This window comes from Carcharhinus amblyrhynchos, chromosome 13 (genome assembly GCF_965287045.1).
Source record: "Carcharhinus amblyrhynchos chromosome 13, sCarAmb.v2.hapA, whole genome shotgun sequence".
NCBI lineage: Eukaryota > Metazoa > Chordata > Chondrichthyes > Carcharhiniformes > Carcharhinidae > Carcharhinus > Carcharhinus amblyrhynchos.
Window position 1 is genome coordinate 20,493,183 of NC_137336.1, and position 14,852 is coordinate 20,508,034.

Consider the following 14,852-nt stretch of genomic DNA (forward strand, 5'->3'; position numbering starts at 1 on the left):
CCTCTTTACCATTTGGTGGGTGGCACAGTGGTTAGTATTGCCTGCCTTATAGGACCAGGGACCCAGGTTCAGTTCCGGCCTTGGGTCACCATCTGTGTGGAGTTTGCACTTTCTCCCTGTATCTGCGTGGATTTCCTCCAGGTGCTCCGGTTTCCTCCCACAGTCCAAAGATATGTGGGGTAGGTTGATTGGCCATGCCTAACTGACCCTAATGTCAGGGGATTAGCAGGATAAATGTGTGAGGTTATGGGAATAGGGCCATGGGATTGTGGTCGGTACAGACTTGATGGTCCAAATGTACTATAGGGATTCTATGATAAAGCACCGCCTATTTTTTACATTTCAAACTGTTCTGTGCTTGAAAAGGGCTTATTTGTTGAGCTGTTCCTGTTCCTAGTCAGTTGATTACACATTTGTAATTTTTGTGAAGCAGGTAACAAAAATCTTCCAGCAAAAATAACTTTTTTTAATGTAAGCTAGATTTTTGATTGTGATTTGTGCATATTCTTACAGGGAGAAGATGGCATTTTTCACCCGAGGAAGGGGAGGTATCCTTCCACTACCTGCTGATGACGTATGATCAGCACAAAGTCTTTGAATTCCTGGCAGTACTCTCTCTTACTGCTGCTTTTTTTAAAATATGGTTTAACTGAAGTTGTTTGTGTATTGTGATGAAACAGATATATTTTGTAAATTTTAGAAAACTTTTGAAGTCACTACCTTGTTTGAATGTACACAGATTTACACTTCAATTATATGTTGAACTCTTGTAGAGAATTGTAGCATAGATTGATGTTAAACTAATTTGTACAGTTTATATTTCAAGCATTTTTGTAAAAAAAATGACATCGAGAACAAAACAAATTGAAAATACTTTCAAAAGGAAATGTTGCTTTCAGCTTATTGTACAGTAATTAGTTTTATAAATGTTAAACTGCAATAGAGAGTTGAAGCACCAATTAGAAACTGTGATTAAATAACATTCAGTATTGTTTGTGATGTCACTGTCTTGAGGTACCTAAACAGAAGCTTTATATTCTTCTATTAAAATAGCCTGTTATCTAATATTGAAAAGAAAAGCCCCCCCCACTTCGTTTTCTCCAGTATATATTTATAAAGCTTAGGAAATTTTAATTCTGGAAATAATGTTGTGTAGTTTTAAAACAATGTGTACTGTATTTGTGTGGAGGTTAAATGATCTTTATTTAAGAGAGAAAAATCTAGTTTTGACACTGAATGGTCAGTTTTTAGGACCAGGTACAAATAATGGTTCAGAATACAGAATTTCATTTACATAATACTATTTCTGTATCTTAACTGTGTTCATTCTGCTTTCTTGCTGAAGTTCGGGAAAATTGGAAAGTCTTAACAAAAATTTGTTTTACATAAGAGCCAATGCTCGCATCAAGTACCTCTCCTGTGCTTAATTAATATTACTTGCCAACAGCCGCAAGGTAAGCAAGAGTCATGGGTGCAGAAAAGTCCAGCATCAATAAACATTTTGAGTACTGGTACTCATAATACTCATGTTTGCTGAAATTTAACAATGATGCAAATTAATTAATGGTTTTAAATTCATGAGTTAGTCAGGTGATAATGCTCATGTTATGATTGACTTTTGGTGGAGTAGATGACAAGCTTAAATAAATAATCTCAGTATTTGGAACAAAACATGTGTATTATGACAGAGTATAACATTTCTGTAGCTGAAAAACAATGGAAACTTGAGAAAGCAGATAAGCTATGTATAATGCATTTGTGTGTTCAGTTGAACAGATCTGGGGGTATGATGGAGACTATGCCATATAAACTTCTAAAAAATCTTGAGGTTGATTCCGGATTAATATCAACTTTCATGGTGCCAATGGCATGACAATTGGCTTTGTGTTACAGAGAGGAAGTACCATTTGTGGTGTTGCTCCAGACTGCTTTGTATCATATGTGGTTGTGGATAGGATCAGATTTTGTTTTGTTCATTCTTTCACTGGGTTGAATAATGTGCCCATACTTAGTGGCCAAGATTATGCATAAAGGAGAACCTCTTCCGAGGGGATCAGAGGCAACTTTCACATTCTATACTATATGGCACAGAGTTGAATGGAAAGTTGAATGAAAAATAAAAAAGAACTATTGTCATCACTTTGCACAACCAAGTAACTCAATGGCATTTTTGCCCTTTTTAGTTCTTTTGATTTTCAACTTTTTTTTCCCCTTTTCTCAAAATGGTGAGTTTAGGAAAATGAATGCTGATAGACTGTCATGAGACAATCATTACTGAATATGATCACATCTTTGCAGGTATGCACGTCCAACAGGGGATCCAAGATAGCGAACATGAACTATGACAAGCTTGCATGTTCTTTCTTGAAAGTGTTGAAGTCAATTTTCAGTTCCATTCTTGCAGAAGCAGCAGAAATTCTGCTGCTGTGTGAAATAGTAGAGGGAGCCTCAATTTGGTGGTTGGCAGGATCCAGTGTTGCATTTGCTGGTGGCAGCAAATTAAATGTCCACTACAAATGTTGCCATCCTGTTAAGAGTGGTAGTCTGCCCCCAAGTCTAACGGTGACCATTTCTAGGCTATTTTTCTCCTGTTTTCAGATTCCAACCTTCAGTGCCAGTATTCAACCCTATGTTTCTCTGATATTGAATGCCCTGTCCTCGCCATTTTAAATTTTCATTATTGAACCAACATCATATTCCTACATTGCTATTTGCATTTGTAGCTCAGTGAACTTATCTGGCACACTTGGTCTGTTTTAGATTATTTCAAATTGAACATCTCAATACAGTAACTTGCACTGTAATTCATTATTTATGGTTTTCTCAATGATAGACTACTTAAATCAGTTTTATAAGATACACCATAACATGGATACTTCATAGAGTATCCATGATACCACATGCTTGGATAGTAACTAGCTGTTCACTGAAAATAGGAAGCCAACACACTCAGTCCTAATAAACCATTAATTGCTTCATTTATAGCACTACTTCAAAAATACAAATCCCTGAAAATGCTGTTTTATGTTTATAGATGTGAACCATGTTTGGAAATCTGAACTATTTGATATTAAACAGTTTTTTTGATGTGGACTTGTTACTGAATTAGAATAAACATATGAAAATGGAAATACCTGCTTGTAACCAAATAAGCTCTTTACGGCTGTTGGCACTTGTGTTCGTGGCACAACACATTTTCTGATCCACTTATATTCTAATTGCAGCAAATATACCATTCCAACAGAAAGGATGAATTAATTTTTGATTGTGACACATTGAATATGAATAGCCAAATCTAAATTCTACAAATTTTACTTTTGTGCTTAAAAAGGTTTAATACAGCACTGTAACAAAAATAAAGTTAAGTCAGAAAGTGTGATAAATCGACCTTTCTGCATTGACTTTATTGGTATGCTTTCACCTCCAGATTTGCTCTGAGGAGAGGTATTTGCTGATGTATGGCAGTTACTCCAGTTTAATTGCAGAAAGAATGCTTCCCTTTTCACCAGCTGTGTTTCTGTAGTCAGTTGGTCCTCTTCTTTTTCAAGTCAGCTTTGTGAGCATCAATGTTTAATTCTGTTTCTCTTTAAGCAACGGTATGATGAAGTTATTAAGGAGAACACAACCTTTTTTTAAAAAAGTGTTAAATTGCAACACTGTTTACTCATTAATCTGGTGTATTGGACCACGTATTCTGTTTTTCCACAAAATGTGCTTACACTAGAAAGGGAGCTCAAATCCTTTTCCTTTTACAGTGTATACTCTGGACTAACTGGATTGGTTTCCAGCAATATATTAAGACCAATTTTCTAAAATAATTCTAGTTCTTTAAATGAAGCCAGGTTCTTAATAAAGCCATGTGCTTTATAATTTTAAACGTAACATTTTTTGCTTTAAAACTAAGGTTAAATATTACAACAAATGACTGTTAAATTTGAGGATCGTACTATCCTTAATAAATTCTTTGACTTATTTTCCCCCTTCTTCAAAATTTAGTGCATCATCATTCGATGGCTTTTCTACCCAGGGAGTCAGATTGATTCTCATCCTTGAATTGATAGTTTAACTCCATTAAGCTGTACAATGAGTGCCACTAATTTTTCACTGGCCTCCTATGTGTACACCTCAAGTTTATGCTGTGTTCCGTGCTCTGTTAGGTGTTGAGTAGAGAGAGGTTGAGGCATGTTTGAGTTCCACCGTGATGCTTTGCGAATGTGTTGGAACATTAATGCAAACATTGTACTTCCAGCAAAGTTGCAAAATTTAAAGTAAACCAAGAGGAAAAAGTTTCTTTTTAATATGTTTGACACCAATAAATATATGGGGATTGAGTTTTTATATTTGCAACATTGAAGAAATTCAAGATCCAGAAAGTAGCTGAATTATGCCACAGTAAATCAAAGAAAAATGTGATGACAAAATTTGCAGTGAGTTTGCAAGATAATATTTTCAGCCTTTCGCTCAATGGGGCACATCTGATCTCTAAGCTAGTTGGAGAGATTAAAATCCCATTGATGGCAAAGGGGAAGAGACATCAACAGTAAGCATTATTTTACAGTTTTAGTGTTCATTTCAAATATTATTGTTTCTTTATAAATTAACCAATGAGTTAATATCCTGGGGAAAAGATTAGATAGCAACTTTGGAACAGAGTTGCTGAGACTTGTATGATCTGCTCCAGGTGCAAAGCAGAAGGAATTGAACTTCCAGCGTAGGGGAATAAATATTTTGAAACCTGACCGATATTCACCCCTGTGTAGGATCTACTCTCGTTCTTACATGGTGGTATTTCTTCCTCACTACTAAGCACAAAGAAATAACCCTGTAGACTGGATTCCAGGGGTCCCCAGTCTTGGCAGTAATTTTCTACGTTAATTGCTGCAACGGAAACTACTCTAATTTACTACTTGGATTTACATGTTGCTCTATAATCTTGAATAATCTCATGCTGACTAATTTTGACCATTGTGTAAGACAGTTGGATTTCTACAGGGCAGGGCATATTTGTGACACTTGAAAACATCTGCGCTTGCAAGTCAAGTGAAAATTTACCACTTTTTTAAAAGAAGGTTTTCAGTTCTCCCATAATTAAAATGTTAAAGGCTGCTGTTTTATATTTTTGTCACTTATCTTTCTGATAATATGCACATTAATATTAGCAATATTTAGTTGCATTCTTGATTTTTAGTAGTGTTGATTTGGTGATTTATATTTATTATCCAATATGTGAATTTACTTGGAGTTTGATTTTTCTTTTATCTGCAGAGAGGAGCAGATGGCGGTGAGAATTTGATACTAAATTTTTGTTTCAGTTTGTACTTGCTGGCAATAGTGGTTCGCACCACCTGAACAGGCATGAGGTTTTGTCCTGTAACATCCTCCACAAGATGAAAAATTTTGTTGGAAAATTACAAAATCCAGGTTGTTGAGGATAAAAAGGGAAAATAACATCCTGCAATTGTTTGGTTTCAGATTCCAAGGAAGAATAATAAATGCCAGAGACAGGTTGTTGTGTTTCCTTTCCTGGTTGTCAATCTCAACATTGCTTAGTCTTAACCTATGGAAAATCCCCTTCAACTTTTTGTCAGCAGTAATGCTTGAGCAAAGCAATTGAAAAATGTGTGTGGAAGAATAGAACATGTTTTCTGTATGTGGCCTGTACGCGCACACAGTTGCCTCAGAAATCACAATGCATTTAAATTGTCACCTTCCTCAAATTTAACAAAAGTAACTGTGACCCTTCAAACAAAATCTCATGCCCGACACAAAACATCTGGTGTACAACTGTTTTGCTACTTCTGGGACCTGTATAATGAAAAAAAGTGCAGAGGAATACATTCCATTTTCATGAAATATTGTAAAACTAGGACAGTTATCACTCCCCAGGTATCTGTCTGCTTCACACTAAATTCTGGCAGCAGTTAATCATATTCCTGCATACAGGTGGCATTGAGTGTGTTGGATTAGAGTGCAAAATTTGAAATTTCAGTTACTGCTGGTGCTAGTCAAATTCTCAGCATACAATGAATAAACATTGTCCTGGACCACCCATCATCACCATTCTGAATTTTTCTTGTCTGATTTCTGCCCATGGGGCATTTAAGAGCATTTTATTTGGGGTGATGTGAAAATATGATCAGTCACATCTTTCAAGTTGTTCTGCATACTTTGCCCTTGTAAAATGGCTTTGTGAACATGTCTGATAATTTCTGTGAAACTTCTTCAAGGAGGAACAGAAATTTATACAGCACCTTGAATCTTTCAGAAATGTCCAGAACTACTTCATATACAAGTAATTATTTCTGAAAAACAGTTCATGTCATTTCATACAAATATAGTTGCCATTTTGCATATTATCAACATTCTACATGGAATTACATAGCACAGAAAGAGGCTATTGGCTCCAACTCCTCTCACCTCTCCTCATCTCACCCTGTCAGCACAATATGCTATTCCTTTCTCTCGTGTTTATCTCGCTTCGCATTAAATGCATCTTTGCTGTTCACCTTGACCACTTACTGCAAAAGCCTGGCAATAACCAGCAGCCACAGAATATTGCTCCTGGCCCCATTAATCTGTTTGAGTGATGTTAATCGAGAGGATTGTTGGCCAGGACAATGGGGTACATTGTACTCTTCAAGCGGTGTCTAAATCATTGGGAAAAGCAAACAGCTGGATAGGTGACATAAGTGATAAAGTGGACAAAATTAATAATATTTAATGTATTACACACTAGATTCTGCTAGTTGATTTGTAACTGCTGGTGCATGAAAATAATGAGGCTTTGTTCTGAATTCAGCCCATTACTGCATTTTAACATGCATTTAATCCACATCTAATGTTTTACATTTTTGACTTGTAACTTCAGTCTGTGCAGAGTGGGGGGAAAAAAACTTTCTGATCAGCAGTTATTCAGTAAACTGTTTTCATGAAATATTGTTACCCAAATTGTGGGAAATCATTCATTTGCACAACCTAAACTCCATCCCTCATTTTCCAATGATGACTGTGTGGAGTTTGCATGTTCTCCCCATGTTTGCGTGGTTTACCTCTGGGTGTTCCAGTTTCCTCTCACGGCCCAAAGACATGTAGGTTAGGTGGATTAGCCATGTTAAATGCATGATGATAGGGCGGAGGGGAGAGCCTGGGTAGGATGCTCTTTTGGCGAGTCTCTGCAAACTCGATGGGCCAAATGGTGTCTCTCTGCACTGTGCAGGGGTTCTGTAGTTCTCAAATTTTGTCCTACATCGGAATAATAAAATCGCACCCTCATGTTATTGAACTTGCAATGTGGTGGTATCAAAATGCAGTTAACTTTCCTTTAAATGCATCCAGGTTTCCTTATGACAGAAAAGAAATGCTGGGTGGAATTTTCCAGGAAGAAATGGCAAATGTCAGGCTGTGTCCAGAAACGGGCATGTTTGCACCCTTCCCCCCCCTCTCTGAAACACAACACAGCAAGGGCCTGATATAGCTGGTAAAGCCAGTTCCACAGAGAGGAATGACATGACCCCCCCCCCCTCCCCCAGCCCTGCAGACAAAGAGAAAAGCCCAATTGTTGACCACCCACCCACCACCACCACCACCACTGAATGTTCAGGTCACCCCTGCACCATCCTCCTGCATCCCCCACAGTGGATTCCTGAAAAGTCCTGCCCCTTGGAAGTGCCAAATGGGGAATGCCAGGGCACTGCCCAATCATTGACCATCCTGGTGGGGGTTAAACTGGCCTCTCTGCTCCCAGTGTGATCATCTCGACTGCTTGAGACCAGTAGTGATCCCCACTGGTGTGACATCAGGAGAATTCAATCCCACCAGAAGCAATGGCATTAACCTGTTTAATAATAATATGTAGTTAATTTCGTGGGAATTGGAAAGCAGAGTTATGCCTCCCCCCTCACCCCTTCTGTTCCTTGATTTAATTCCTACCAATTTTCAGGACTTTGTATTTTAGCTGTACGTGACAACACACAGAAAAGTCACTTGTCACAATGGTAAAGCATAAATGCACGACCAGCAGAATTGTCCTTTGTTGTAAACAAATTGGTGGAATTCTCCCCAAAAAAATGTAATTGTCAAATTCATGTGAAAACTGGAGTAATTCACACTTCTTTTCAGTGGATGTTCAGAGAAGAAGCTCCTACACTGTGTATTGCAGAGGCCACCTGTGTGCATATCATTACATTTTGGGAGCAGGGTCTATTCCTGCAAGAGAGGCTAAAATCAGCACGCTAAGCAGGCCACTGAACATGCACTAATTTGTAAGTGCAAAGATTGGCACTGAGCGGGCCACTGGACGTGCTGATCTTGGCACTGATTGGCGCATGCGCAGTGGCCCATTACTGAAGGCCTCCTGATTGCTGACCAACCCCACAAAGCCGGCCCTCCATTGCCCAATCAATGCCGCCCCGACCATTCCTAGGCCCTATCCCCAATTCCCGATCCCCATGAATGAATCGATGTGACAATCTCCCAATCCGCTGCACTAAAAAATTAATGCAGCAGGATGGGAGAATCATGGCTATTGTCTTTCGTGCTGTTCTGTTTGGTGCCAATGCAAAAAGGCAATATTATTGAAAATATATTATGTAGGGATAACACAAGCTTCCCTTGGCATTGGCCCACAAAATCTTCATTTTAAATCATCTGAGACCTATATTTGGTTGAATGGTCAAGTTTAAGAAGTAAGTGAGTTAGAAGTGTTACTATTCTCCAAGAATTTTGTTTAAGAAACCTTCCTCAAACAACTTGGAATCCCACCAATGATGAAATGTATTGCAACTGCACTTTTTTGTCCCTACATCATTGGTTCCATTTTATTGTGCACAGTAGAACACTATTTACAGTTATGATAATGAAGAATTGAAGAAGAACTGTTGCCTGGGCTACTGGATCATGGATCACTGCATTTCCTTACTCATGTACCAGCAGATAGTTACTGAAAATACTTGGACGCAAATTCAGTGATCATTGTGGCAAGACAAGAGCTTGCTTGCGTTGTTGCTGTAAGACTGAGCAGTTACATCTGTCATCGCCAAATGAAGCTTATCATTTACACTTGCTCTTCTGTGTGAAGACCGTTACACTAAGATCTTGGACTGAACAATTTTTGGCAGCTGTTTTACATCAAGAGGAAGAACTTTCCTTCATTTGTTTCTGTACTTAATCTTTCAGTACATTTCCTGTATCAACTTGTTCCATCTAAAAGTTTTTGGTCAGGATTTCCAGTTTTCATACTGCACAAAGTCACATGTTCATGAACTGCTTGGGTTATGCAAAGAACAGAATGTTTGAACCATTTTTTCTTTACAATCCTTCAAAGAATGTGGTGACCGTATTTTGACCCATTCCCCTGTCTGTTTTAACACCAGTTCATAGTTTGTTTCATAGATTGCAGGGTTTATTATAAAAACTGAATTGTACTTAGCATAGATTAAGATAGGAATCCTAATTTTCTGATGTGTGATTTCAAAATAATCCTTGTATACAGCTTTGATCTTAATAGTGATTTATCAGATGAAAATTGTAAGGGACTGTCATCTCATTTATGTGTTTCTACTAAATGGTTGACAGTTGTCAACATGCCACACAACCAGCAATAAATGACCAGCGTTTTAAACATGACCAAAACTTCAGGTCTGTTAGTAAGTGTAGCTTACTTTCTGAGTACATGATGCATTTGAATGATGTCTTATGTCTTGAAGCTTGTTCTTTATCAATTCCTTGATTTTGAATAAATACATATTTTAGAAAAAAATTCAAATGACTGATCTTTGAAACCTAGGCAAAGCTAATAGGTAGGGGGTTCCAGGATTTTGACCCAGTAACAATGAAAAAACAAAGATCTGTTTCAAAGACAGGTTCATGTATGACTTGTCAGGAACTTGAAAATGATGGTGTGGGCATATGCATATTGCCTTTGTCCTGGCTGATAGGGCAGTGACGTTTGGGAAATGGTGCTGAAGAAGCCTTGGTGAATTGCTGCAGTGCATCTTGTAGATGGTACACAGTGCAGATCATGGTGCACTGGTAGTGGAGAGGATGAATATTTAAAGGTGGTGGATATGATGCTATCAAGCAGGCTGCTTTCTCCAGATGGTGTCAAACTTCTTGAATTGTGCCTTGTCGATGGAGAAAGATTTTGGGACATCACGAAAAACGTTTCCTCTAAGCTGCATATGTGTGTAACTATGTAGAATTCCAGAAGGTACCATGGTGGAAACAAACAGGCCGTGCACAAAGAACATTCCCTTTAAGATGCGTGCATGTGGTGTGACCATGTATCAATTTTGAAGGGACTACTGTGATGTGTGGCTGCACACAGTAAACAGAAGTTGGAGGCATCATTAGTCAGGAAGTAGGTCATTCCATAGTCGGTGACCTGCTCTCGTAGTCACAATGTTTTTGTGGCTGGTTCAATCAAGTTTCTGGTCAGTGGTGACTCCTTGGATGTTGATGGTGGTGGAATTGGTGATAGTAATGTTGAATGTCAAGTGGAGGTTGTCAGATGTCTTCTTGGAGATGCTCTTTCACTGGCACTTGGGTGTTGTCCAGGTCTTGCTGCATGCACACAACTGTCTTGAGAGATTGCAAATGAAACTGAACACTGCAATCATCAGTGAACATCCCCAATTCTGACCTTATGTTGGAAGGGAAGTCATTGGTGAAGCAACTGAAAATGATTGGGTTTAGAACATTACCTGGAAAGCCTCCTGTGGCGATGTCCTGGGGTTGAGAAAATTCCTCTCTAATAATCACAGCCTTTGTACTAGAGATCAGTTGTGTCCTTGTGGAGTTTTCTCTCTGATTCCCATTGAATTCAATTTTACTGGGGTTCCTTGATAAAAGGAACCTCATTCTGGAATTTACCTCCTTTCTCTCCAGAGTCCCTACAGTGCAGAAGGAGGTCATTCAGCACATTGAGCCTGCACCAACAACAATCCCACCCAGACCTTATCCGTGTAACCCCATGTATTTATCCTGCTCATTCCCCCTGACAGTAAGGGGCAATTTATCATGGCCAATCAACCTAGTCCACATATGAGTGTGGGAGGAAACCCTCGCAGAACAGGAGGAACATGCAAACTCTACGCAGGCAGTCACTCGAGGCTGGAATTGAACCATGTTTAGGCTAAAGCTGTGACAAGATTCGGAGTTGAATGGGCTTTGTGAAATCCAAGCCTGATCATCGGTGAGCAGGTTACTGCAGAGTTGTTGCTACTTAGCAACACCGTCAGCAACATATTCCATCACTTTGCTGATGATTGAGAGCAGACTGATGTAGCTGTGATGGGTCAGGTAGGTCATCCTGCTTTTTGTTTACAGTTGTCTGGAACAGCTCAAATAGGGGCTGGTTCATACTACACACCCGATGAATGGAAACTGGATTGGTTGTGTGACTACCTAAAGAGTCACATTCTTTTGTGCTTCTGTTCGGGCTGTTCCCCCTTCTTTTTGGGAAGCTGTTCCTTTTACTTTATCCCTGAATTAATTTGATTTGGTTTATTTGGTTTGTCTTAAAAGAGGCCTAAAGAGTCACATGACAGAAGAACAGGCATTCTCCCCAGAGTGCAGGAAGGAGTGGCACAATAATTAGCACTGCTGCCTTACAGCACCCAAAGCAGGTTCGATTCCCAGCTTGGGTCACTGCAGAGAGTCTGCATACTCTCCCCAAATCTGTATGGGTTTCCTTCGTGTGCTCCAGTTTCTCCCCACAGCCTGAAAGACATGCCAGTTAGGTGCATTAGCCATGCTAAATTCTCTGTGTACCCAAACAGGCATTAGAGTAAGGCGATTAGAGCATTTTCACAGTAACTTCACTGCAGTGTTAATGTAAGCCTACTTGGATCAAGAGCTTCAAATGTTTAGGTGTCCAGATCACCAACAACCTGTCCTGGTCCCACCATGCCAATAGTATAGTTAAGAAAACTAAGGAAATTTGGCATCTTTTACAGATGCACCATCAAAAGCGTTTTTTCTGTTTGTATCACAGCTTGGTTTGGCTTCTGCTGTGCCCGAGACCATAAGGAACTACAAAAGATGTAGTTTAGATGTAATGTAGCCAATCTATCACACAAACCAGCCTCCCATCTATTGGCTCTGTCTACACTTCCTGCTGACTAAGAAAGCAGCCAGCATAATTAAGGACCTCACGCACCCCTGACATTCTCTCTTCCACCTTCTTTGGGAAAAGATACAAAAGTGTGAGGTCACATACCAACCGAATCAAGAACAGCTTCTTCCCTGTTGCTGTCAGACTTTTGACGACTTATCTTGCAGTAAGTTGATCTGTCTCTAGCTACACCTTAGCTATGACCGTAACACTACAGTCTGCATTCTCTCCTCTGTATAAACGGCTTGTATTGTCTGCATGACGTGCAAGAAACAATACTTTTCACTGTATGTTAATACATGTGAATAATAAATCATATCAAATCAAACTAATAAATAAACTTTTTTAGAGTCGAAGAAAACAAGCTGCACGAAAGTACTGCGTGAACTATTGTTATAAGTCCTTAGTTACCAGGCATTGAAACCCAGCACTTCTGCATGGTGTCAGGATTTGGCAGTGTGGCATAAGGACATTGCTGCATCGACCTGCTCGGGTTTGACAAAAACATTGCAGACAATTGGGCCAAGTTCGAAAAAGACCTGGCACCTACTGTGTCAGATTATTGGACAAATCAAAAAAGGTACAAGTTTATCCTGGGATTTTAAATTGCAGGAAAGGGCGTTTGAATGAATTAATCTCGTAAGTAGCATGACGATGTCATAAATAACCAGGTGAAGGTTAACAGTCACATTTTTACCACCAAAGCTTCAGATATGCAGATATTCGCCTGAACCTGGTCATACCGAAAATTAACGGGAGGGGGCAACAGGTAGATAAAGGCGAAGCTGTGTTAGAAATGTCTCCTTCCCATCGGGAGGCGGCGCTGTAGGAGGAATAACTCCTCTGGACCAGGGCTGGCGCTGTGCCGGGAATGTCTCCTGCGGATCGGGGGCAGTGCACTCGGGCGGGGGGGAATTGTCTCCTCCAGACCGGGGATGGCGCTGTAGCAGGAATGCCTCCTCTGGGTCAGGGGCTGGCGCAATGGCGGAAATATCTCCTCCGGGCCAAAGGCTGGTGCTGTGGCGGGAATGTTTCTTCCAGGCCAGTGGGTGGCGCTGTGCTCGGGAATGTATCTTGACCAGGGGGCGGCGCTGGGCCGGGAATGTCTCCTCCAGACCGGGGGCGGCGCTGGGCCGGGAATGGCTCCTCCAGACCGGGGGTGGCACCGGGGAGGGGATGTCTCCTCCAAACCGGAGTGTGGCGCTGTTTCTCCTCCGGACCAGGCGGGGCGGCGCTGTGGCGGGACTGTCTCCTCCAGACCGGGGGCGGCGCTGCGACGGGAATGTCTCCTCCGGACCGGGGGTGGCGCTGTGGCGGGAATGTCTTCTCCAGACCGGGGGTGGCGCTGTGGCGGGATGTCCAATGGAAGCGGCTCCCGAGGGCGCGTTGTGTGGAGCGAGCGGTGGACCGGGAGCAATGGCTAGTCTGGTGGAGCAGTACGGAGCTCGGATGCAGGAACAGGTCAGTCCGTGTGGGCAGGGGTGATGTGACGATACCGAAATGGCACCTCCTCTCTGTCCGGGTGGAGATAACGCTTTGGCCGCTGGAAGATGCAGCTTTCCCGGACAGGCCTCAGCTCAGGCCTGAGGGCAGAGCCTGAGCCGTCCCCCAGGCTTTGCTCACTCACAGCACTCTCTGAATCAATGTTCCTCCTCACTAATCCCCTGTCTGTGTCTACACTGGGCTCTAATTTAGCCTAACGGGCGAAATGCTAGGACTGCAATCCTTATCTAGAGTTTAAAGTTTATTTGTTAGTGTTACAAATAAACTTACATTAACACTACAATAAAGGTGCAGATTCCTAGATATTAAGGGTTAAGAGGCGCAGGCAGTAGAGGAGTGAATAACCAGGGGACATTGATCCAAAAACTGTGTGTGCTGGAAAATCTCGGTATGTCTGACAGCATCTGTAGAGAGAGAATAGAGTCTGGATGACCCTTCTTCAGAGCAACTATTCTGTCTCCACAGATGCTGTCAGACCTTATACAATCAGAGGGAGGCAATTCAGCCCCATCGAGCCTGCACCATCAACAATCCCATTCAGACCCTAACACAACTCCACATATTTACCCGGCTAATCCCCCTAACATTAAGGAGCACTTCGCATGGCCAATCCATCGAACAAGCACGTCTGTCAGTCTGTGGGAGGATACGGGAGCGCCTATAGGAAATCCACGTAGGCATTGGATGAACATACAGACTCTGCACAGACAGTGACCAAAGCTGGGCCCCTGGCATTGGGAGACAGCAGTGCTAACCACTGTGCTGCCTGAGCATGGGGCAAGCTGAGATTTTCCAATATTTTATGTTTTTGTTTCAGATTCCAACATCTTTAGTATTTTGTTTTTATTATATATGGGCTTAGATTTATGGGGATCTTATAGAGACACATAAGATAATGAAGGGGATAGATAGGGTAGAGGTGGAAAGATTCTTCCCGCTTAGAAAGAATAGCAGAACTAGAGGGCACAGCCTCAAAATAAGGGGGGGGGTGCAGTTTAGATCGGAGTTGAGGAAGAACTTCTTCACTCAAAGGGTGGTGAGTCTCTTTAACTCTCTGCCCATTGAAGTGGTGGAAGCTGCCTCACTGAATATATTTAAGTCACGGGTAGATAGGTTTCTGACAGACAGGGGAATTAAGGGTTATGGGGGGAAAGTGGAACTGATCCACTTCAGATCAGCCATGATCTTGTTGAATGGCAGGGCAGGCTAGATGGCCTACTCCTGCTCCTATCTCTTA

The 14,852-nt window shown here is 41.1% G+C and overlaps 2 protein-coding genes across 3 annotated transcripts in view; both read left to right on the forward strand.

The window, feature by feature from the left end:
- The window catches only part of LOC145351749 (protein KIBRA-like), a 123,161-nt gene extending 113,410 nt beyond the window's left edge, over nt 1-9,751 (forward strand). For both annotated transcript variants that reach the window (XM_080201358.1, XM_080201357.1), the window contains exon 23: nt 514-9,751. In XM_080201358.1, coding sequence (XP_080057484.1) covers nt 514-580 — 67 coding nt within the window. In that variant the 3' untranslated portion in view covers nt 581-9,751. The remainder of the gene's footprint in view (nt 1-513) is intronic.
- A 3,690-nt stretch (nt 9,752-13,441) lies between these two features.
- Nucleotides 13,442-14,852, forward strand: part of rars1 (arginyl-tRNA synthetase 1) — a 40,636-nt gene continuing 39,225 nt past the window's right edge. The window contains exon 1 of the mRNA XM_080201359.1: nt 13,442-13,573. Within this exon, the coding sequence (XP_080057485.1) occupies nt 13,475-13,573 (99 nt within the window). The 5' untranslated portion in view covers nt 13,442-13,474. The remainder of the gene's footprint in view (nt 13,574-14,852) is intronic.